Source organism: Sebastes umbrosus, chromosome 5 (genome assembly GCF_015220745.1).
Source record: "Sebastes umbrosus isolate fSebUmb1 chromosome 5, fSebUmb1.pri, whole genome shotgun sequence".
Lineage (NCBI taxonomy): Eukaryota > Metazoa > Chordata > Actinopteri > Perciformes > Sebastidae > Sebastes > Sebastes umbrosus.
In genome coordinates this window covers 15,921,441-15,944,856 of record NC_051273.1, presented here as the reverse complement: position 1 = coordinate 15,944,856, position 23,416 = coordinate 15,921,441, and the positions used below count along the sequence as shown (strand labels likewise).

The window sequence follows — 23,416 nt, the reverse complement described above, 5'->3', positions numbered from 1 at the left end:
GAACCTTCAATAAACCAACGTCCAAACCAAACTCCATTAAAAAAAGTTACACTTTAACACCATTTAACTATCCTCGGTAAGGTCTGTGGTTTTTCTGAGGGACTGTATTTCTTTTGTTTTCAGTTTTTCAACCAAACTCTATTCAAAAAAGCAAAAGAGAACTGTATGACGAACTGGCAGGGTGGAGATGTCTGAGCAGGGTTTGTGAGGAGATCTTGGTGATGGTGATGTAGCCCAGCTGGTGGCTCCTCCCTGACTCCACACCTGCAGACAATCATACCCAACCCAGAGAGAGAGATCAGCTCCAAGGCAGACAGGTTAACAAGAAACATAAAGTTCAAGAAGCAGATGTAACACAGATATTATGTCAGATATTATGGAGCCAAACGTGTCGTATTTGGAGAGGGGCTATCAGGTATTTCTTTAAACTCTTTTTTAAAAGCAGTTTTACTTGTTAAATGTGCAATGTCTGTTGGGAAACCATTCCATATTTTTATACCTCTGAACACAACAGTGCATTGTCTTACATTCGTTTTTGACACAGGACAAAACAACCTTTTGATGCATGAATTTCATTTAATTACAATAAAGTTGGAGCAAAATTGACTTGTCAGGCTAGTTTTAATTAAGATGTATGTTGGTCAGTCCTCTGAGAGTTGTAATGCAAACTGAATTACACTCTTGAAAATTAAGGTTTCCTCTGGGAGACCCTCAACTTGAAGGCCCCGGAATAACGGTTGCATACAAAAACTTACTTTTGCACATTTGCTTATTCAAAGGCTGATTAAATGATTCTTTTTTTTTTTTTTTTAGATGCATGTTTTTACTTTGTTTCACATTCATCACAATCACACTCAGAAATGATTGTTTACAGGGTTTTTAAATCAATATGACATTTTTCTCTCTCTCTCTCTCTCTCTCTCTCTCTCTCTCTCTCTCTCTCTCTCTCTCTCTCTCTCTCTCTCTCTCTCTCTCTCTCTCTCTCTCTCTCACAAAGGAACAAGTCATTATCAATACTTTCCATGGTGAAGGTTTTTGGATCCAGGATTTCAGTCATTCATTCATTTGCTTTGCCAGGCCTTATCTGATGAAGGTCATGGGGGGGGGGTCTGGAGTCAATCCCATCATGCACTGCAGCATGCAGGCAGGGTTACACCTTGCTGGGCAGGTGCCAGTGAATCACAGGACTCAAAAACTAAACTGGGTAATTACTAAATTATGTCCAGAGAGATTCCTTAAAATATATCTCCAGAGTTTGTCAGTGCATGTCTTGATGTACTACTACTACTACTACTAGGGTTATACTACTACTAATAATAATAATAATGATACAATTGGAAATGTAATGTTGACAAGTGCAGCCTTTCTTAGCCTCACCATTGTGTCTTAAAACTAATGAAACACCTCTCCATGCAGATTATTTCACCAAGCTCTGCTTTGCTGTGCTGTGCTTTGCTGGACAAGTGATTTGAGTCCAATGAGCCTATTAGCGCCTCTTCTCTTCTTCCAGCAGCAGCACCAGGTCAGGTTCAATCAGGGAATTGGAAAATATCATTTCTGAATGGGAATAGATTTCGTTTGTTCAACCAATCTCTTCGACTAATTACCCAAATGGACAGGAGCTGTCAGGAGACAATAACTATTCCCTAATAGAATTTGCCCCCCAAGTGCAATTTAATTTTCTCCTCGGTGCTCTCTCCTCAGGTTTCCTCTCCTCTCTCCCTCTCCTCTCCTCTCTGCTGCTCCTCTTCTGCATCCTGAGAGCCGACCAAACGCTGAGGGACACGGTGCCATCGCTGCTTCGTGTTGTTGTTGGATGTCGGAGACATTGTGGACTGTTTTGTCTGAGAGAAACCCTTCAGCTGCATGATGGAGAAGAGGAGGAGGAAGAGGAGACAGTCACCGTGGAGCGGTGGTTAGGTAGGTCTGCACGCTGCTGTTGTATATCTTGCAAACACAGAGGGGATCTCTAAAATATGCATCCTCCCTGAAGTGAGATTTAGTTTTTTATTGATGTGCAGTGAATTATAATAAGTCACAAAATGCATTTGTCATCTGTTTTGTGCTAATTTGATATTTGTGTACAATTGGAAATAATGTTAAACAGATTAATGCATACATCCTATATATACACATTAAAAAATAATAATAAATCCTTTTAAATATGTGATGTTTTGGCTCCAGGATAAACCTAAAGGCCTATATGCTGCCGATTTATGACAGAACACCTGTATTATTATTATTCTCCATGATGGAGAAGAGGAGGAGGAAGAGGAGACAGTCACCGTGGAGCGGTGGTTAGGTAGGTCTGCACGCTGCTGTTGTATATCTTGCATAGAGCATAGAGAGGATCTCTTAAATATGCATCCTCCCTGAAGTGAAATTTTTAGTTTTTATTGATGTGCAGTGAATTATAATTAGTTTTGCTGTCATTTGCACACAAAATGCATGTGCGTCACCATCTGTTTTTTTTTTGTGTAAAATTGGAAATAATGTTAAATATATTAATGCATATATATCCTGTATTTATATACACATTAAAAAAATAATAAATTAAATATGTGATGTTTTGGCTGCAGGATAAACCTAAAGGCCTATACGCTGCAGATTTATGACAGAACACCTGTATTATTATTATTATTATTCTCCACATATAAAGCCTGCTCGTCCTGCTGCATCTAGATGGATGTGTTTCTGTATTTTTCTGCTCAGTATAAGATGGATCTGTGGATCTCAACATGTCAATGAAGTCGTCCACTGAAATATTAGATCTAATTAGAGGTGGCGGGTCAACAGCGATGGCAAAGGAGTCGCCCTCTGCGTGAATTATTGCTGCTTCCTCTATACAGCTTTTTCTTCCTCTCTTACTGTATAGCACCTTCATATATGGACAAAGATCAGTCATTTCACCTCTCAGAAAAGTGCATTATTCTAATCATTTCATCATTATTCTTGCTTGCCTTTGTTGTGTTGGAGTGCATCGTTTTAAGGATGGAAAATGATTAGTTAAATTTGATTTATGCGTAAAGGCCATGGCAGTAAACAATTCTTTGTTCTAGAAATATATTTTTGCAGCCTAATTCCTAATATTTTCATCTTTTAAATGCCTGTTGTCATCTTGTGCAGGATAAATATTTCTTTTAAAACACCTAAAATATCAGATGTGGATTATTTTGCAATTCATTTTAGTCTTTTTTTTTATTTTTTTGCCATCTCATTTAACGATGAAAAAACGTCATTTAGTGTCCCACTAAACCAGATGTGCGCTCTCACTTCTTTTTCTCTTAACTGCGTTTTTTGCATCCGTCAATTATTCTAATTGTGTTGCCCTTTGCTGACAGGTTAAGAGCATTTTTATCTGCATTGTTTTCCAGGGAGGGCAGCTAAAGGGGGTCTCGATACCAACAATCAGAGTAATTGAATAGTTGAATAGTTGAATAAATTGAATGATCTTGAGGGGAAAAGTGTATAATGAGAATAAAGTATAAGACAAGATGAGTCCTTTGCCACACATGCGCGCGCCATGGATGGAATGGAATGGATGGATGGAATGGAATGGATGGATGGGACACCTGCAGCTTTGAATAGGTTGTTGGATAAAACTCCTGTAATATCTCACCAGCCTCCTTTTTTTTTAATCAGCTTGATGTGCGTTTTCATTTTACTAAATGACATCTGAAACATGAACCACACAAGCGAGCGGCTTATGGGATTGTGGCTCCCTCCAGTATATAAAGGGCGTCAATAGACAATAGAATAAACAGTTGGAAATATACGGGAAGAGATTGGAGGACAAATCAGCCTCATGTAGCAGAGAAAATGTTACTTGTTTAAATTAGAGACACGCAAAATCTAATGTATTTAATTTTCCAGCAGGACACAAATTTTTGTATTTTGTATACACACTCACTGATAATTTAAAAAAAAAATGTTTTCAATATTATTTGGTGGAAATATTTTTCCAATTGCAAAAATATATTTTTTATATACTTTATTTTTATTGTTTTTCCATTACAGAAAGACAACAAACACATAGAACAATAAAACGAAACAAAAAACATGAAAGGATATAGATTGCCCTGTCTCTACAAAGTTTTCTTATTGCTATGACATATTCAATGGTTCATTCCCTCATCTTGTCGTTGACATGTAAACATTGTCCATTTCTCCCACTTCTCTCTGGCAAAAACATATTTTATTTACATTTTCTGAGGTTAACACTAATTCTAGAGCATCTGTTTATAACTATCATTTTTTTATGGTATATATTTGAATTGATACAATGATAATTGTGACATTTAAAGTGCTAGAAAAAAAACTAAAATTTTAATAAAATAAAATGAAATTTCTTGCTCCAAATAAACTCAGTTGTGTTGTTGCATCCAGATGTGTCCTGGCAGATGTGGTGTGAGCTGCAGACAGACTCTCTGCTGATGGAAACAAACCTGCTTGTTGGTTTTGGAGGCGCACCGACCTGGTGGAGAAACACTGTTGTGCTTTTTCTTTTCCACGCTTGAAGTAAATTGGAAGCGAAGATTGAGTTCATCTAGGCTGAACTAGCGGCCCTCCGGAGGGAATATGTTCTCCGGCAGAGCAGCTCAGAGCAGCTCAGAGCAGCTCAGACGATGGGCTCTGAAATGAAGAGTGTCAGGAGGACTGCGACCAGACTCCTAATCCACCTGTCACTGAGACACACATCCGGCTGAAACAGCAGCTCCTGCAGGTGAAGCTGCTGCGAATCTGACTCAGACATTGTGCCCAATAATATCACTGCTGCATGTGGTGGGGCTGCACTTTTTTACTCCCATATAGCTGCTCGTGACAACTCAGTGTGCCATCTTTTCACTGTTTAAACTGATATAAGAGGGCTGTTTTTAATGGGAAATGAATGGATTGTTTTTTTGGGAAATATGTGATAGATAGATAGATAGATAGATAGATAGGTAGATAGATGCACTTTACTGATTGCAAATTCTTGTGTTACAGCAGCAGGTTATCCAGGCAATGTACAGGAACAATAAATACAATATATATAGTATACACAATATAAATAATATATTAGAATAAACTACAAATATATCAGACTACTACAACTAGCTAAAAAATATATAAAATATGAACATAGAATAACAATAAGATGTTGACAGCTTGCATATACACCTATACACCTACCTATAGCTGCAACATTAATCGATTAATTGTCAATTAAATTAATCGCCAACTATTTTGATAATTGATTTGAGTCATTTTTGTATATGTAAAAGTCCAAATTTTCTGATTCCAGCTTCTTAAATGTGAATATTTTCTGGTCTCTTTACTCCTCTATGACAGTAAAGTGAATATCTTTGAGTTGAGGACGTCATCTTGGGCTTTGTGGAAACACTGATCTACATTTTCTGACATTTTATAGACCAAGCAACTAATCGATTAATCGAGAAAATAATAGATGGATTAATCGACAATGAAAATAATCATTAGTTGCAGCACTAGATGCACCTTTAATATTTACAACCATGTGTCCAACTAAGCCTATATAGCCTACGTCTTCTATAGCTCAATGAAAAATAATAATAATTAAATTCTTCTCATTGCATCACCATCCCCACTTGCTGATTATCTACAAAACTTCCACTTTCTTGAACAATCTTGTCCAAAGAATCTGGTGCATGTTGGAGATATTTGGTTTCTCATATAGTGTCTGGATGAGCAGCAGTGAAACCTGCAAGGACAACTTTCATCCTTTTCTTTATATAAATTGTCTTGATTCCTAAAATAAAAAGTGAACATGTTCCTCATCTTCACTGGCTGCATTATAATAAGCATTATAAAACTTATTATAAAACATTACAAAACTTCCATTTTGGGTTGAATCTTGTCCAAAGAATCTGATGCATGTTGGAGATATTTTGGTTTCTCATATTGTCTGGATGAGCAGCAGTGAAACCTGCATGGATAACTCTCATCCCTTCTTTATAAATTGTCTCTAAAATAAAAGTGTTTCTCATCTTCCTGGCTGCATTATATGGCATTATATGTGATCTTGGGCTTTGGGAAACACTGATCGACAGTTTCTGACATTTTTTTATACCAAACAACTAATCGATTAATCGAAAATGAAAATAATCATGAGTTGCAGCACTAGATGCACCTTTAATATTTACAACCATGTGTCCACCTAAGCCTATATAGCTATAGTCTTCTAGCTCAATGAGAAAAAAATGAAGAAGAAGAAGAAAATAATTAAATTCTCCTCATTGTATCACCATCTACCATCCCACTTGCTGATTATTTACAAAACTTCCATTTTGGGTTGAATCTTGTCCAAAGAACCTGGTGCATGTTGGAGATATTTAGTGTCTGGGTGAGCAGCAGTGAAACCTGCAAGGACAACTCTCATCCTTTTCTTTATAAATTGTCTTGATTCCTAAAATAAAGTGTTCCTCATATCCTGGCTGCATTATAATAAGCCTTATTATATATTGTGATGAGTGACTTCTTGCTGCTGGTCCGGGGCCCCTCCAGGAGCCACTGCAGTGAGCTATTTATGGTCTCCACATGCAGGAACAAGGTCCCGCCTCTCCTGAGACACTTTTCATATATACCATGTCAGACTCTTGCTTTCTCCTCCTCCTCTCGCTGAGTACACCTATGGAGGATGCTTTCCTGCCTCGAGGGGCCTCCTCTTCTTCCTGCTCTCTGATTGGCCCCCGGTGCGCCTCTGCCGCGGTGACGTCATCTCCCCCCTGCAGCCTGCAGAGCTGAATGGACCGAGCAGCCTGTCTGATGTCTGATTCACTCCAAAAAACAGCTCGGCACGGCACGGCACGGACATCACCCCGGGAATAGAGAGCTAACAGGGGATAGAGAGGCTTGTTGACGAGCTGCATGCAGAAAGGAGAGAGAGAGAGAGGCCTCCACTTCTGCAGCATCTATATATACTTTTTGTTTTTCTCCAGGAGACAGGACTGAGGTATATGCGGGTGTATGTGCGTGCGTTTGTCTCCGGGTTTGGATCACGATGATGCAAAGTGCGGCGGTCCTACCGACAGAGAGTCCTGTAAAGAGTTTACCGGAGATTCTCGGAGTGCCACTGCAACGTAAGACATTTTAAAAATCCTTTTTTTTATGGTTGATTATCAATCTAGAAACCGGTTGGAGAGTGCAACCTGATGTGCTGCTGTAGTGGAGATGATGAGGAGGAGGATGAGGAGGAGAGGAGGATGGACCTCTCTGTCTTAGATTGTCACGTACAGGCCAGTGATGTGTCATGCTGCTTATATTTCCTCTTAAATAATACTGATTATTGGCCTCAAAGCCAAGCAACAACCATTACGCATGAACCAATTAATCTCTTACAGGCTGTATAGTCTTGCAATAGGATGCAACACTTTATAGTGCAAAAGATGGCACCTTCATCCCATAATTAGAATAAAAAAAAAAAAAGATAATTTCTGTTATTTAAAGCAACAGTATTTAATTTCTCAAAGCCAAGCAAGGACCATTACGCATGGCCAATTAATCTGCAGGCTGTATATAGTCTTGCAATAGGATGCAACACTTTATAGTGCAAAAGATGGCACCTTCATCCCATAATTAGAATTTAAAAAAAAAAAGATAATTTCTGTTATTTAAAGCAACAGTATTTATTTTTTTCCAGTTTTGGCCTGAAACTTTGCAGTCAGTAATAATACTGATTATTGGCCTCAAAGCCAAGCAACGACCATTACGCATGAACCAATTAATCTCCACAGGCTGTATAGTCTTGCAATAGGATGCAACACTTTATAGTGCAAAAGATGGCACCTTCATCCCATAATTAGAATTAAAAAAAATAAAAGATAATTTCTGTTATTTAAAGCAACAGTATTTAATTTCTCCAGTTTAATATCTATAGTAAACACAATATAAAGAATATATTAGAATAAACTATAAATATATCAGACTACTACAACTAGCTTATAAAATATGAACATAGAATAACAATAACAGAGAGAGCTTGCCTATGTACCTAGCTGCAACATGTGTCGATTAATTGTCAATTAAATTAATCGCTAACTATTTAGATAATCGATTTGAGTTATTTTTTTAAGAATAAAAAGTCAAATTCTCAGATTCCAGCTTCTTAAATGTGAATATTTTCTGGTTTCTTTACTCCTCTATGCTGATCGACATTTTCTGACATTTTATAGACCAAACAACTAGTCGATTAATCGAGAAAATAATAGACAGATTAATCGACAATGAAAATAATAATTAGTTGCAGCACTTGATGCATCTTTTAATATTACAACCATGAGTCCACCTAAGCCTACATAGTCTTCTAGCTCAATGAAAAAAAGAAAATAAATAAATTCTCCTCCCACCATCCCACTTGCTGATTATCTACAAAACTTCCATTTTTGAATAATAAGATAATTTCTGTCATTTAAAGCAACAGTATTTCATTTCTTCCATTTTTTGCCTGAAACTTTGCAGTCAGGTTTGTTGCTCACAGTGAAGCCTTCAGGCAGCCAGCTGTTAATTTGTAAACGAGACTTCATGGTCAAGAGATCAGACGCAGTTGTCATCACCTCATCAGACAAACACACACTGACTGTGATTGACATTCATTACTGGGTCAAATAAATGCCTGATGCACATTATTTTGTAGTTTTATCTCTGAAGCAAGGCCTAGATATCAGTTTTTATTTTATTTTTTACAATTGAGGATGATTTTAAAGCAGCATTGTGCCATAATTTATTCAGGATAAGACCAAATATTTATCAGTTTTCAGCATCTTATTGTAGCATCAAAGGGGAGAATTACCTTACATCTGTTCGTCCCGGAGTGTTAATCTGTCCCAGGCTCTTTATAATCTGATCGTGCAATCAAGATAGAAGTGCAATGGGATACATCTCTGCTCCTCTGACCTAATTATTCACAGGCGAGTTAGTCAAATGTACAGATGGAGCTACTTTAATAGGATATACCACCAAAAAACAAAAAAAATTAAATTAAATGGAATAATACATTGAGATAATTACTGGACTGCTCCTTGGTTTCAAAACATTGATAATAAAACGTTTGGTCAAAATTGTTCCTTTCTGTAGCTGTAAATATTTATAGTAAATTCTAACACACACTTGGCTTCCAAAAAAATAAAAATAATAATAATATTATTTTGTATTTGTATTTTTTTTGGAAGCCAAACGTGTATTAGAATTTACCCCAAATAAAAATACAAAATAATATTAATTTGTGTTTTTATTATTTTTTTGGGAAGCCAAATGTGTGGTAGAATTTACCCTAAATAAAAAAACTAAATAATATTAATTTGTATTATTATTTTTGGAAACCAAATGTGTGGTAGAATTAACCCTAAATATAAATACTTATTATTATTATTATTATTATTATTATTATTATTATTATTTGGAAGCCTAATGTGTCAGCATTTTCCCTAAACAAAAATACAAAATAATATTTTCCTTGCACCACATTGCTGATGCCTGTTTAGTGTAAACAAACAAAAATGCAAACTAAAATACAGATGAAATAGAATAACTGTCATTTTAGAGTCCCTTGCAGCCTGTTCAGAAGAGTATTTAAAGGAAAAAAGAGACTATATGTGGTCGGCTTATGCTCTTTAATTTTATAAATCGAGGCAGATTAAAAGATTGGATAAAGATCCTGCCACTCAGCCCCCCTGCAGCCACAGCATTCATCCTGGATTTAAACCTGGATTATTCCAGGAATATAAAAGCAACAGAGAATTTATCTAAACATGTATTTTATACCGTGGACAGAGTGCTCTGCTGACTCAGGGCAATTACACCTAAAAACCTTAACCTGCAGGCTATTAGTCTGGGATATAAAGTGTTTACTTCACGTTTAATTACCACAAATCATTTGACAATTGGAAGTATGAGAGGGCTGCCAGACTGCACTTATTCTTATATAGGGGGAAAAAAAACTGTTAAAGCAGTTTGGCTGTTGGACTGAAAATGTGTTTCACTTCATGATGGAGGTGATGAGGCTGGATTGTAGAGAGAGGATTGAAAGAGTGGAGTGGCAACAGATAGCAAGATATGAAGACCTCCTGAATGAACAAGGTTTACTCTCTCTCTCTCTGTCTCTCTCTCTCTCTCTCTCTCTCTCTCTCACACACACACACACACACACACTGAAGCTGGACGGTGGACCCTCTGTCGTTGCCAAGATCGTGCTGCTTTCCTTTCAGCACCACCTCTCTCTCAGCTCAGCTTCATCCAACCCACCACTTATCTCCACATATTTAAAACGCCTCTAATTTCTCTTCATATTTAAAAAAAAAACAAAAAAGAACAAGACACAGATTTAAGTGCAATCCCTTCTTAATAATTTCTTCTATCATCCCTGTACGAATTAATTAATTATCGAGGTGAAACAAAGCCAGTCCAGCCTGCAATCCTGTGTGCAGGAATGTTTCTCTATTTATTGTGTGCATCGCTGTCATTTGGTGGTTTTTATGCTGCAAGATAGGCCGGATATTTTCTGCAAGTTATGAAATTCTATCTCCTCATAAAAACCCGAAAATATTCTATATAGTCTGTTTTTTTCACTGTGCATTTAACCGTTCATTTTAGTCACAAATGTCACAAATTAAAGCTGCAAAAAATAGCACAAAATTATTGCATATCCTGCATTTTTAAGGGCTGAACATGCATTTTAAATTATATATATTAAATGTGGGTGTGTGCAGACAGCTTCCATGTTGCATAACCCGACAGCTTTGTATTTTTGCAGACTGTATATGCTGTGATGAGATGAAGGCATCTTGAGCTGTAGACGGTTGTTGTTGTTAGATGATGTTTTGTCTCGCTGCCGCAGCTCTTGTGTGTGTGTTTATATTATACTGGCGTTTCCATTTCTCCTCGATATTGATTTTTCATTATCGGATATCATGTGGATGTTTGACTAAGTGAAGCCGCGAGAGGAAATTTAGAAAAAGATTGCACAGTTATTTACAGAACAATTGAAGAAGATTTAATGTTGTTTTTTATATGATAGGACGAGGCCTTTTTGTCAAAATATAAATCACGGTTTGATTCTCTGTTAAATGCAATGAAAATGATAAGTTTAATTATGATTAATGTGTATAAAATAAACCGACAGTTCCTGTACAACATTTCCAAATTATGGCATTTGGTTGTTTATTATTAAGGTCCAGCTTTGAGGGGAAATATGCATTTTGTTGTGGATAAACATTTGATTCTCATTGATTCATTAATTCAATTTCACTTTTTGAAATGTGCAGTTTACTGTAGATGATCGATGTCGCTGCAGAATTAGATGATATTAAGGAATCGGTTTGGTTCCCTGTTTCTGTATATACAGTATGTGCACATGTGGTTGTGGTCTGCTGCTTCCCAGTTGTGTTTTTCACAACCACAAAAAAAAGAAATGAAATTGAATCTCGTCTTGACCCTGATAGCTCCAGAAAACCATCAAGAGAGATGGTCAGGCTTCAGAGGAACAGAACCGGTTAAACAAAATTAATAAAAATCAATATGAATGTCAAAAAGTACAGTAGGTTTATCTCTGCTGGGAAACAGCTCCGAGTTCAGCACCTTGGACAATGACGGACATATTTCACAAAGCGCTTCAAATACACAACTAGACTGACAATTGTTTGTTGTTTGTTTTTAACATGGTATCCTGTTTTTATTATTTAACAAAGATGGTAAAAATCAAAATCAAAAATCAAATTCATAACTTTCATAATTTAAAATTATTAAAAATAAGAAATTAGTGAGATAAAAGTGGGTAAAAAAAATAAATAAAAAAATAACCACTAATTGTTGAGTGACTGAAAATTGTTTTTTTTTTTAACATGGCATCCTGTTTTTATTGTTTAACAAAGATGGTAAAATAAAAAATCTAATTCATAACTCTCATAATTTAAAATGATTAAAAATAAGAAATTCGTGAGATAAAAGTGGGTAAAAAATAATTGAAAAAAATATAACTCCACTAATTGTTGAATAAATAAACAAATAAAATAAACAAACCTTTATAAAATAATAAAATAATAATAATAATAATAATAATAATAATAATAATAATAATAATAATAATAATAGTAATAATAATAATAAAACAACAATTTTAAAAATACATTTGTATCTTTGAATATCATAATTATTGTATAATATCCATAGTATAAATCTAGGTTTAATGTAGAGACAAATCACACTAATGACGAATTGTGCTTTTCAAGACCGAACTGCATGCTGGGATATGATGGATGAAAAAAAACCCACGTGCAAAGTTGTGATTTAAATCATGTAAACATGTAAACATGTATGAAACTGTTATTTTACCGTTTAACAACACTTGTCTGATAACATGTATTACTATAGATATCAGGTGTTTTACTCACGGTGCTGTTTCCCCTTAACCCGCAGAGATCCCTCAGTGTGCCGGCTGTAGTCAACACATCCTGGACAAGTTCATCCTGAAGGTGCTGGACCGTCACTGGCACTCCAAGTGCCTCAAGTGCGCCGACTGTCAGACTCCGCTGGCGGACAAATGCTTCTCCCGGGCGGGAAGCGTCTACTGCAAGGACGATTTCTTCAAGTCAGTCTCTCATTTCTCTTCTCATAGTCATAAACATTTGTTCATAATTAACCAAAAGGCTTTCTGTTTAAGTTATTGGCCTGAACTGTGAGAGCAAACACGGGCTAACGTCTAACGGCTAACTTCTAACGGTTAACTTCTAAAGGTTAACGGCTAACGGTCAACTTCTAACGGTTAACGGCTAACTGCAACATTTAGTTTAGCTGCACCCAGAGAAAGTACGATTTTGGTTACTTTTCACTAATTAATGTTACTAAATGGGATATTTCTGACGGGAACAAGTCTTTGAATAATTTGTCTTTATTTGATATTTACAAAAAAAACATTACTGGTTTATATATCTCTTATCTAAATTAGCAAACTAGCAATATTAGCTTAAAGGTCCCATATCATGCTCATTTTCAGATTCATGTTTGTATTTTGTGTTTCTACTAGAACATGTTTACATGCTTTAATGTTTAAAAAACACATTATTTTTCCAAAACTGTCTGTCTGAATATGCCTGTATTTACCCTCTGTCTGAAACACTCCGTTTTAGTGCATTTCAACTGAATGGCAACAGAATTACGTTGCTAGGCAACAGCTTGGGTCCATGTTTACTTCCTGTCAGTTGATGTTATTCACATACACTAAAACAGGAAATAAACTGGGACACATTTAGTATGTTTACGTTTAAAACTGTGAAATGGTCTAAATATTGTCGATTTGTGACATCACAAATGGACAGAAATCCTAACGGCTTGTTTCAAATGCACAGCTTCTGAATAGGGGCTATGTGTATTTCTCCGTACATTGAGTATTTTGATACTTTAACAGTATTTATAAATCACTTAAACCTGCTTTATAATATAAAATACATGAAAATCTCACTTTTTACAATATAGGACCTTTAAATCGTTAGCCTACATGTTTCAAAGTTGCTATTAGCATGTTAGCATAAATGCAGTGTTTCTCGTCTATATGCTAATATGCTAATAGCAACTTCGAAACAAGTAGTATATTAGCATTAATCCAGTGTTTCTCGTTTATATGTTATTGTCTAAGAATTTGTTGTCATTTTTTGAAAAGTCATGCTTTATTATAATGAAAGAAAAATAATCCAGTTATTTAAAAAAATGTAAAGGTTTTATTGACATTATTATCTATTTCTAAACCAAAACATCCACAGGGAGAGCCAGTATATTTATAATATTTTGGTTAATTATTATTATTGTCTGGGTTGAGTTAATAATTATTTTTGTCTAAATTGTTAATATGATTTTGTATTAAACACCTATCACTTTGCTGGTCTGATATAAATGGGTTAGGCCTTTTTTTCTAGGAAGACATTTTGACATGTCACAGTAGGGAAAGCACAGGTGCAAATTATGAAATTAATGATGGCTGAATACCATTTAGCTGCTTTGATTTCAGGGTTCAGGTATCGTGCATACTGGCTCACTGTCTCTCTCACTGGGACACTTGAATTGAACAGCGCCATTGTTATTAGTTATACCTTTGCTTTTTTCTACTTTGACAAGTGGAAATATCTGCTGTGAGAAAGGCCAATTACTCAGCTGATGGTATTCATAATAGCCATAATAAGCCTTCATAATTGGCTGTTTTGTGCTGACATCATGAGCGGAAGCAGCATTTCAAAACAAGAGCTCAAAAACTCCTTTTCTTTTTCAATATTTTTGCCATTTCCCCCTTTTTTCCTTTTCCTTTCTTTCTCTCAAACGATTGGATTTCTGAGGCATTACAGAAGAAAATTGAGTTTGACATTTATCCAAAACAGGATCAGCAGATCCGGGGCTTTTTACTAAATCATGTTTGAAAGGTTTTAATGCTCAAAGCTTGAATGAGACCTAAAGAGCTCTGGAATCTTCACTGAGCGCTAACAGTGTTAGCCGACCCCGGGGGACGGCAGGGGGACGGTTGCATGTTCTGTGCTGTGAGAACACGCACATACATAAACACAGAAACACACACATGCGTAGACGCACAGATTCAGTGGTGTATGCTTCCCAGTAATGATTTGGAGGCTTCACCTTGCTCTTTTTTATTTCTATGGGTTGGTTGTGTGATATAAAGCCTCTCCTGAGTCAGTGTTTTATTGGTTTTCCTCAGGGTGTGTTTACTGTGAGCACCCCTCCTCCTCTTCCTCTTCCTCCTTTTCCTTCACCTCCTCCTCCTCCTCAGCTCTCAGTACTTCATCTGCAAACACATAAACATGCACACACACACACACACACACACACACACACACACACACACACACACACACACACCCCACAGTGCATTGATCCTCTCCATCCATCAACCTGCGGACAGGTCTATCGTTAACAGAAATGCATTCCAGTGCCGATTTTTTTCCTCTACAACAGCTGGAGCTTCTATTAATACAGACACGGTGCCATCATTCTTGGCTACAGTTGAGGAAATATCTGTCTGGCATGTGAAATTTTAATCTTGGTTGGTCTCGCTATCTCCACCAGCCTGTAAAATGGGCATAAAATAAGAGACGGATGTCAGTCTACCCTGCTGGTGTTTTGCATCAAATGTTCTAATGGCAGCTCTCTTCTTCATGTTTTCCTGCAGGCGTTTTGGAACAAAATGTGCATCATGCCAACAGGGGATCCCTCCGACGCAGGTCGTGCGAAAGGCACAGGACTTTGTGTATCACCTGCACTGCTTCGCCTGCATCATGTGCAGCCGACAGCTGGCCACCGGGGACGAGTTTTACCTCATGGAGGACGGGAGGCTGGTGTGCAAGGTGGATTATGAGACCGCGAAACAAAACGGTAGGTCTGCAATGCAACCAAAATACTAGCCACACAATATTAGCTGATACTTAACTAAAATCAGGCCAATTTAAAAGAAAAACACAGGTCGAAACTTTACTTTCGAATTGTTTCAACAATCATGACTCATTTATATCCATACAGTCAGACACAGCCTGTGTGATTCAGCCTGGTTTACCTTAACTACATCAGAATCACAGTAGAGGATGTGACAGATCCAGCTGTGTACACTGTGTAATGCAGTGAAATGACTACTGACTGTGGATCTATGTTGTTTGTCGTCTGGGTGTGTATGCTGTCTCTCTCCCTCCCTCTCTTCTGAGATTTCCATGCATCTTTGATTGATTATGTAAAGTGAAGCAATGCTCTTATATGGTGTGGCTCCAATAACTCCATTCCTCTGGCACTCCGGCTGTGTAGATTTATGTCCTCTGCTGTGGGAGGGGGACAGATGCACAAGGACAATAATACACTTCCATACATGACCATTCACTTCATTTAACGCGCATACACTCCACGCAAAGGCCGAGGGGGCAACGACTGTTAAGGCAACGTGACGAATGTAAGAAGAAGTCACTCACACTTGTAATGATGTTTTCAGATGATTCAGAGGCGGGGACCAAGCGGCCGAGGACCACCATCACGGCCAAGCAGCTAGAGACCCTCAAAAGTGCCTACAAAAACTCGCCGAAGCCGGCCCGCCACGTCAGAGAGCAGCTGTCCTCGGAGACGGGGCTGGACATGAGAGTTGTGCAGGTAGAGGGCTTCGTCTTTTGTCCATATTCCTGCAAAAAGCTGTCCGTTATCTGCAACCTGTATAAAGCAGCAAAAAAACAACATCATATCATCCTGATTTGAACATCTTTCAACTACCTACGATTTTTAATAATTAAGCTTCATCACTTTATGTTTTAGCCCTGTATGGCCTTTATTATCAGACCTTGGAGCTAAAAAGATTATATTTTTTTATTTGAAAGGTGATGCAAAGACACGATGCAAACACATTACCTCTATTAAACGTAATAAAGGTAACTTTAATTGTTTTTGAGCCTCTTTTTAGGACTCTATTCTCTGCTTTAACATTTCCACGATTTTATTGCTTTTTCTATTGATTTAATATTCAAATGTGAATATTTATACAACACCGTTTTGAACAGTAATTTTTTTAGTTTGTTATAATGTCAATTTTAGTTTGTTATGTATTCCACCATGTATTCCAATGTGTTCACAACTATTTTGTGTCAAAGAAAATGGTTTTCTAACATTTCATGAAATACCATGAATCGTTGAATATGTCTGATTAAACTGAAAAAATATTATTCATGATGATTTGAATGATGAATTACAATATTAGTTATTATTGTCACTATAATAATTGGTATTATCTCCATCAGGTGTGGTTCCAGAACCGGCGAGCAAAGGAAAAGCGTCTGAAGAAAGATGCAGGTCGACATCGCTGGACTCAGTTTTATAAAAGTGTTAAACGCAGCCGAGGAGGAACTAAAGTGGAGAAGGAAAGCTCGGCCGACGACGCAGGACTCAGTGACAGTGAACTGAGCTTCAGAGGTGCGTAATGTGTGGGCAACTTCAACTGAGTGCTTGAGAGAGAGATTCCTGAAAGGGAATTGTCAGTCATGCTGTCGTGCTAATGGGATTAAGGGAGCCTAAAAGCTGCTAAATGATACGCTGCAGCAGCAATTGAATGCGTTTTTGTGGCCATTCATTTGTTTTCTTGCATTGTTCAATGCACGGTGTCAGAAAGATCCAAGACGGCATTCTCATTTCTCATTCCCCTCACACCTCGCCGTGGCCGCTGACGCATCCTCCTGCCTCCGTTTGTTGCCATGATGGAGCTTATTGGAAAAGAGAGAGCGTCCTTAGTGGGATGCAAACGACATTTTAGACATCCCTGTGTTATTTAATGTTCACAAAACCCGTTTTGGGTAGTCGTAAAAGTCTTCCAGCCACTTTTAAAAAGAAGGCCATTTTTATGAGAAATGAAAACATGGTGACAGAAACTCTATAAAGCATGTGAGGCTTTTAGTCAATTAGAGAGAAAGCGCTCTGGGGCATTGTTGTTATTGAAGCCACTCGGGACGGATTGAGATGGAAACAAATATTTTGTGCTGCAGTAATCACACACATACAGATCTCCTTTGTCAGAGAAGAAAGTAAAGCACCTCCTTTCTCACCAACAAAACTCAAATGCTTATCAAATACTTAGTGGTCCACTTACTGTACCTGTGAAATCCACATAACGTTGCCACGATAAATCTCACCCATAAAAGCACTTAACTGTATTGAAATATAACAACTATATAATGCTCTTGCGGTTGACAGCACTGTTGATGTGTCAAAGTTTTTACACCCCTCATGCTATGTGATGGCGTCTCTTCCACAGACGACCAGGTACTGTCGGATCTCGGCCACGCCAACGGACTATATGGGAGCGTCGGTGACGTGACCAACAGCGCGGTGCTGAACGGCGGCTTCTCTGTCGACGCGGCGGGACAGCCCTACCACGACATCCGGGCGGGAAGCCCCTACGGTCTCCCTCAGTCGCCCTCCTCCATCACCTCTCTACCCGGCCACACCCCTCTCCTCAACAACCTGGGCTTCAGCATGGACAGTCTAGTGGTGCAGGGCGGACCGGGCGGCGTGGGGCAGGCTCTGAGGGCCATGGCGGGGGGCCCGACCTCAGACCTCTCCACAGGCAGCAGTACAGGATACCCCGACTTCCCCACCAGCCCCGCCTCCTGGCTGGACGAGATGGACCATTCCCAGTTTTGAGTCTCGAACACGGCAGAAGATCGCTGTGGGGATACGGCAAAACATTTTTACATTTCTTTCTATCACCCTCCAAGACTGGTATGTTTTGTGATTTTGGGTGAAGAAGAGGAGAAAGGACTCAGTCCCTCAGCAGTCGTAACGGTGAGGTATCGGTGTAGTCCGAACAAAAGCAGTGAAGAACACCTCCGCGCCGTTGAATGTTCAATCTCAACACTGTATCATACAATTTTTTGGTATCACCTGACTTTATTTTGTCCTTTCACTCTGAGAATGAGACTGGATTTCGGTGGATTAACGCTCACAGGGGAGGTAACATTGTCCCCCAAAATAAACCATCCCAGCTACAACAATAGGGCTACAATCTAGATCAAAGTCCCTATGAGACCCAGGAGGCACCTGCATGCTTCTGATTCACGATGAGTAGGACTGCTGTCTGGCCATATCGAAGCCTTTTACATTGGCAATGCACTTTACTCTCCTCTTCTTTTTCTACACATATGGACAGCAATGCAGAGAGAGGAAGAGAGAGAAAGAGGAGAGACATATGCACAAGGCAAAAACACAGTGTTTCATTGGGAGAGAAATTTACAAGAACAGTGGCACAAGTGTGAATTTTGAACCATGCTGATGTTTTTTTAATGTATTGCTGAAGCTTACAAGTTATTAGGAAGTAGATGGCCGTTGATCTGTCCGTCCGTCTATCTGTCCGTCCGTCTATCCGTCCGTCCGTAGAAACTGATGTCTCCTCTGTTTGAATGAGGGCGAACACTGTTTGCTACACAGCAGGTCTCTCTTCTATATTTATAGGTGCTTGACTTGTTCTCGTCTGTGTAAAAGCTGTCTGAGAGCGGACGTCTGTCAGTATTAAATGATCCAGACACACCAGGCATCAAAGCTCATGTGTTGGAGGACAGTCAAGAAGTTTAGGGTTTGGACAAATTCAACTCTAACCACCACTAATATGTCACACATCTAAATTATTAATTTATTTTTGTTGAATGCACAGATGTAAGACAAGCAGATGTCCATTTATAAGACTCCTTTGCAGATATTATTAAGCAAATGAAATGGTTACACAAATACAAAACATTTAATTTGACATTCAAGAAAACACCAACAAGTATTAGCAGCAGGAACGCAGATAAAAAGTCCCTTTGTGTTGGCTCTTGTGTTTCCTCAGTCTGATCCAGGCTTCTCTTGGTAATCTACTGCAGAGCTCTAGCTTTGCCTGCTATCAACCTACTTACTGACCCCAGATGTGTTGTCAATCTGTTCTCCCTCTGCCTAGCCTCCATGTCAGAGGGATTACCACAGAGCCCCCCATTATCAGGGCCGATACCCTACTGTCGCTGCAGTGCTGGCATGACTGATATGTTTCTTATAGTTCAGGCTACATCAGCTACATCTTAAGAGATAGAAGACTGATTCACTAGAAGTTTCTGATTCTCCTGAAATGCAAACTATTCTTCTAATAGTTTGATTTGACCTGTTGAGCATGTCAAAACCAGTAGAGGGAAGGTTTGCTTAAAAACACATCCTTACTACAATTTCTGTTTTATCAATTGAAGAAAAGAAATCTTATCTATGTGGTCACCTTTTCGTGAAAAATTGCCAAGTTCTTTTTTTACCAGAGCATCTTATTTAAGAGCCAGAAAGCAAATCAACAAACAGAAAGTGACACCATTAAGAAAGTCAGGTAACACTTTGGATTACAGCCCACAAATTGCAGCGTAATTATGTAGTAAATAAATACATGGTATCAATGAAATACTTACTGTGTATCTATACTGGGATTGAAATATAAGTACAGGGGAAAATGACAATAGGTTAAGGAATAAGAGGGTTACAGTGTTGATATTTCAATGACATTAGTTGTGGTATAATTTATTTTAAAAGTATGTTATACTTTAAAGGTGTTATTGATAGTTTTTTTACATAGACAAACAATTAAAAAATAAATAATTCATCCACAAAGCTTTTAGAAAGGTGTCAAATGAAAGTATTGCTTTTCCTAAAAAAGATTATTATGATTGTGAATTAATCATTTTAAAATTTTTGACGGGTCCAAAATTAATGTTTTGTTTATCTCTGTGGAAGATATTTCTATTCCTCTACTCTAAATGCAAATTTGTTACCCATTATTTCCAGAGATACCCAGTAAGTGTTTCATTGGTACTTCGTATGTACAAACTATTTTCAGTGCAATATTTGCTGGCTATAATCTAAAGTGTTAAGTGAAAATCATACAGTAACACATTACCACTACAGTTTTGTTAAGTCTGTGTTGCCTCAGAAGTTTGCATCTTAATTGTTGTAAATTTTGTACAGTTTGAAAACGTGTTGATCGTCTTGTTTCATGAGCGCTATTTATTATTATTGCCATGTGTCTTTGAAAAAGATGTAAAAGAGAGCACTGAATTTATTCATTTATGCCTTCTGTGTAATGGTATGAACCGTGTACAGTCAAATCTATATGAGGAAAATAAAGCTGAATTGTCTTTGGGTTACCCTCGAGTGCATTTCTCTTTAATAATAGACTTGGCTCTGTGGTGATGAATGTGAGAGTTAAGATTTTCAGCTGAACTTTGTTTTCAATATATCAAAAGAAAAATATCTGCTGTAGGTGTTTTTATTATTTTTGCCTTATCTAAACGCTCTTAGGGCGAGTTAACCCGCAAATTCATTTACCCATTGAGAGCATTTACCACACACTTAGGCCTCTATTCAATTGTGGAGATCCATTTAGTACCACCAGCGGACAGTGGTCAGTCAGTTAACAGTGATTGATGCTGCTTTCCTCTCTCGCTCTCGGGGTGGGGGGTGACAAGAAAGATGCATGAAGAGAGAGGAGAAAGAGAGGAAAAAATAAAACAAGTGGAGAAACAGATGCCTCGCCGGCTTCACTGATCCTCTCAGTGCTAAAGAGACGCAGCAGCAGATTGCAGCGCTGCACCGTCAAATCTATCCTTAATCCCTGTGCTGTTAACTAATTGTAGAGTGCTTTGTGAAATATGGGAAAATATACTTTGTGGTCAGGCAAAGAGGGAATATGGCCCATATGCCGGCAGTTAGCTTGTATGTCAATATGTCAAGCTGCTAAACAGACAATAATGAAGGGCTGTAGCCAGAATTTTTAACCACTGAGGTCATGAGAACCATTTTCTTACACCCCTAAGGAAATACTTTGACTAGCAACCAAAGATGTTTTCTATAATTTTGTATTATTGAGGCTGTTTCAAAGCTCTCCACTGCTGCTCCACATTTGTCATTCTGGTGGAGGAATACCAAATACTTTAAATTTAATTTTAATATTTGTTTTTCATTTAAAAAAAAAAAAAAAAAAAATCAAATTTCGATAATATCTACACAGCTATGCTAGCGGCTCTGTGAGGATGTACTGAGTTAAATACCAGCATTCTAACATGCTCACAATGACAATGCTAGCATGCAGATGTTAGCGGGCATACTGTGCGTTCCAATACCAATACTATCATAGTATTGCCAGGAAAAGATTTAGTATGTCCCAATACATAGTATGTCAAATGCAGTAGGCCATAAATACCAGGATATCCTAATACATCCGGTCATATTTTGCAGCATGCTTTCTGGCTATTCTGACCCACAATCCTCTGCACAGCAGATATATGAGCAAGAGGGTCAATGTCAAGGCGCATACTGCATGCAACAATGTATAGTCTGTAAGGGCAGCTGCAGATGTGTTACTTGTTGACATCACCACATTACGGAAGAAAAGGCGGGACTTCAAGCAAGGCGTTTCCGGCAGGTCCGGAGCAGTGTTTCTGTGGGGGAGAGTAACTCCCTTTGGTGTGGACTTTGAGCTTTGCAACTTTGCAGACCTTTTACATGCACAAAAAACTATGTAACCCACTAAAAGAAAAGGAAAAAGCACAAAAGCATAATAGGTCCTCTCTTTAAGTTACCGACCATGAACCACAATGTTACTTGTTTGTGTCCAGCTGGCAGCCTTTGTTGCCCATCATTTCCGATCTCTCTCTCCCCTCACTTCCCGCAATCTTTCTACTGTTTGCTTTCTAATAAAGGCATCAAATACCCTGATAATAACAACTGAAAAACGTGTTATTAAAATTTCCTGAAACAATACGGAGGACATGACCTCATTATTAGTTATGGCCCTGACCATAAACTGTGTGTGTGGCTGCTCGGCCTTTGCTATTGTTCTCGCTGCATCGCTAAAACCTCTCAGGTTACAGCGGATTTATTCCCTGTAACTATGGTGTTGGCTAACTATGTATAGAATTATAATGAAATTACACCACAGTGTACATCTGTATGAAACTCATTTGTATGCAGCAATGTGCAGCACTTGTCTGAGAGCAGGCCAACCTAACCCAAACTTAAGTGTTATCGATTCCTTTGTGTTTTAGCTATTCCTGTTACATTATAAAAACAAAAAGCAAAGAGTCAGCCTGGTCGGAGTTTGCACGTTTGCATAAAACGCTACAAATTGAGCTGATTTTTATTTAAGCATTGATTGGCTGGGCTACGGGCATTAATGGATAGGCTCTAATAGTACGGCCTTACAAAGATAAAAAGCCACACAGACAGTTAGGATAATTTACACGCCACTTACAGCACTAGTATACAAATAAATCTGTGGGAACTCCACCACTGTTGCTTTTGCGAAGATGACAAACACAAGCACAAATGCCATTATCATCGATCGCAAGGCTTTTATTACAAACTTCCTGAAGGAAACAGTTTTTTTTTCCGTCTGAAGCAGAAAGGGAATAAATTAACATGCAAAATAGAGAGGATTTGTTTTGGCCCGAGAGTCAATCTCGCAGCATCAAGACAGGGCATTTTTCTCCCCAAACGACTCCATCGGGCCCGCGGTGAACAATGATCTGCAGGATGACGGAGTGAGTCTTAAAGAGACGCTGGAGTCAAACAGAGGCCTCTCAATGACACCCTCAAGGTTGTGAGCTCAATGCTGTTTTAATGTGAAACTGGGCCTTTTTCCACTCAATAATTATCCTGCTGCACATATCGGATAGATGACACGTAACCAAAGGAGGAGGGTTCCCGACCCTGAGGAAACCATGATAAATACTGGAGTGATGATAATATATGTGCTGTATTGAAGGCCTCGGCCTCTAGTGGTTTTCATGTCTGTATGTGTGACACAGATGCTGTAAAAAGAGTCTTTACTGTTTGTCGGCTTATCTGAAGTCTGAAAGCTCCGGTCCTCAGTGTTGGTGGATGG

General features: G+C 38.2%; 1 protein-coding gene and 1 long non-coding RNA gene across 6 annotated transcripts; both read left to right on the top strand.

Moving 5' to 3' along the window:
• Positions 1-5,278, top strand: LOC119487924. 5 transcript variants are annotated; one of them, XR_005206818.1, is made up of 6 exons: positions 1-415; positions 1,078-1,204; positions 1,417-1,522; positions 1,705-1,920; positions 2,185-2,302; positions 4,387-5,278. It is a non-coding gene; the product is annotated as an uncharacterized LOC119487924 (long non-coding RNA). The 5 variants fall into 5 exon arrangements; XR_005206819.1 differs by having other exon boundaries at positions 998-1,204; XR_005206821.1 differs by lacking the exon at positions 4,387-5,278 and adding an exon at positions 4,018-4,047.
• Positions 5,279-6,375: 1,097 nt separating this feature from the next.
• On the top strand, positions 6,376-20,680 carry lhx4 (LIM homeobox 4). Its single transcript, XM_037771180.1, has 6 exons — positions 6,376-7,097; positions 12,427-12,598; positions 15,179-15,381; positions 15,983-16,137; positions 16,776-16,947; positions 17,783-20,680. Exons 1-6 carry the CDS (start codon positions 7,019-7,021, stop codon positions 18,169-18,171), a joined length of 1,170 nt encoding a protein of 389 aa, XP_037627108.1. The 5' UTR covers positions 6,376-7,018; the 3' UTR covers positions 18,172-20,680.
• Positions 20,681-23,416: the final 2,736 nt, after the last annotated feature.

Excerpts from the sequence above, each read along its gene's own strand:
- lhx4 (XM_037771180.1), top strand. The coding sequence starts at position 7,019 with ATGATGCAAAGTGCGGCGGTCCTACCGACAGAGAGTCCTGTAAAGAGT. Across the intron at positions 7,098-12,426 it reads TCTCGGAGTGCCACTGCAAC|AGATCCCTCAGTGTGCCGGC; the intron begins GTAAGACATTTT and ends CTTAACCCGCAG. Across the intron at positions 12,599-15,178 it reads TGCAAGGACGATTTCTTCAA|GCGTTTTGGAACAAAATGTG; the intron begins GTCAGTCTCTCA and ends GTTTTCCTGCAG.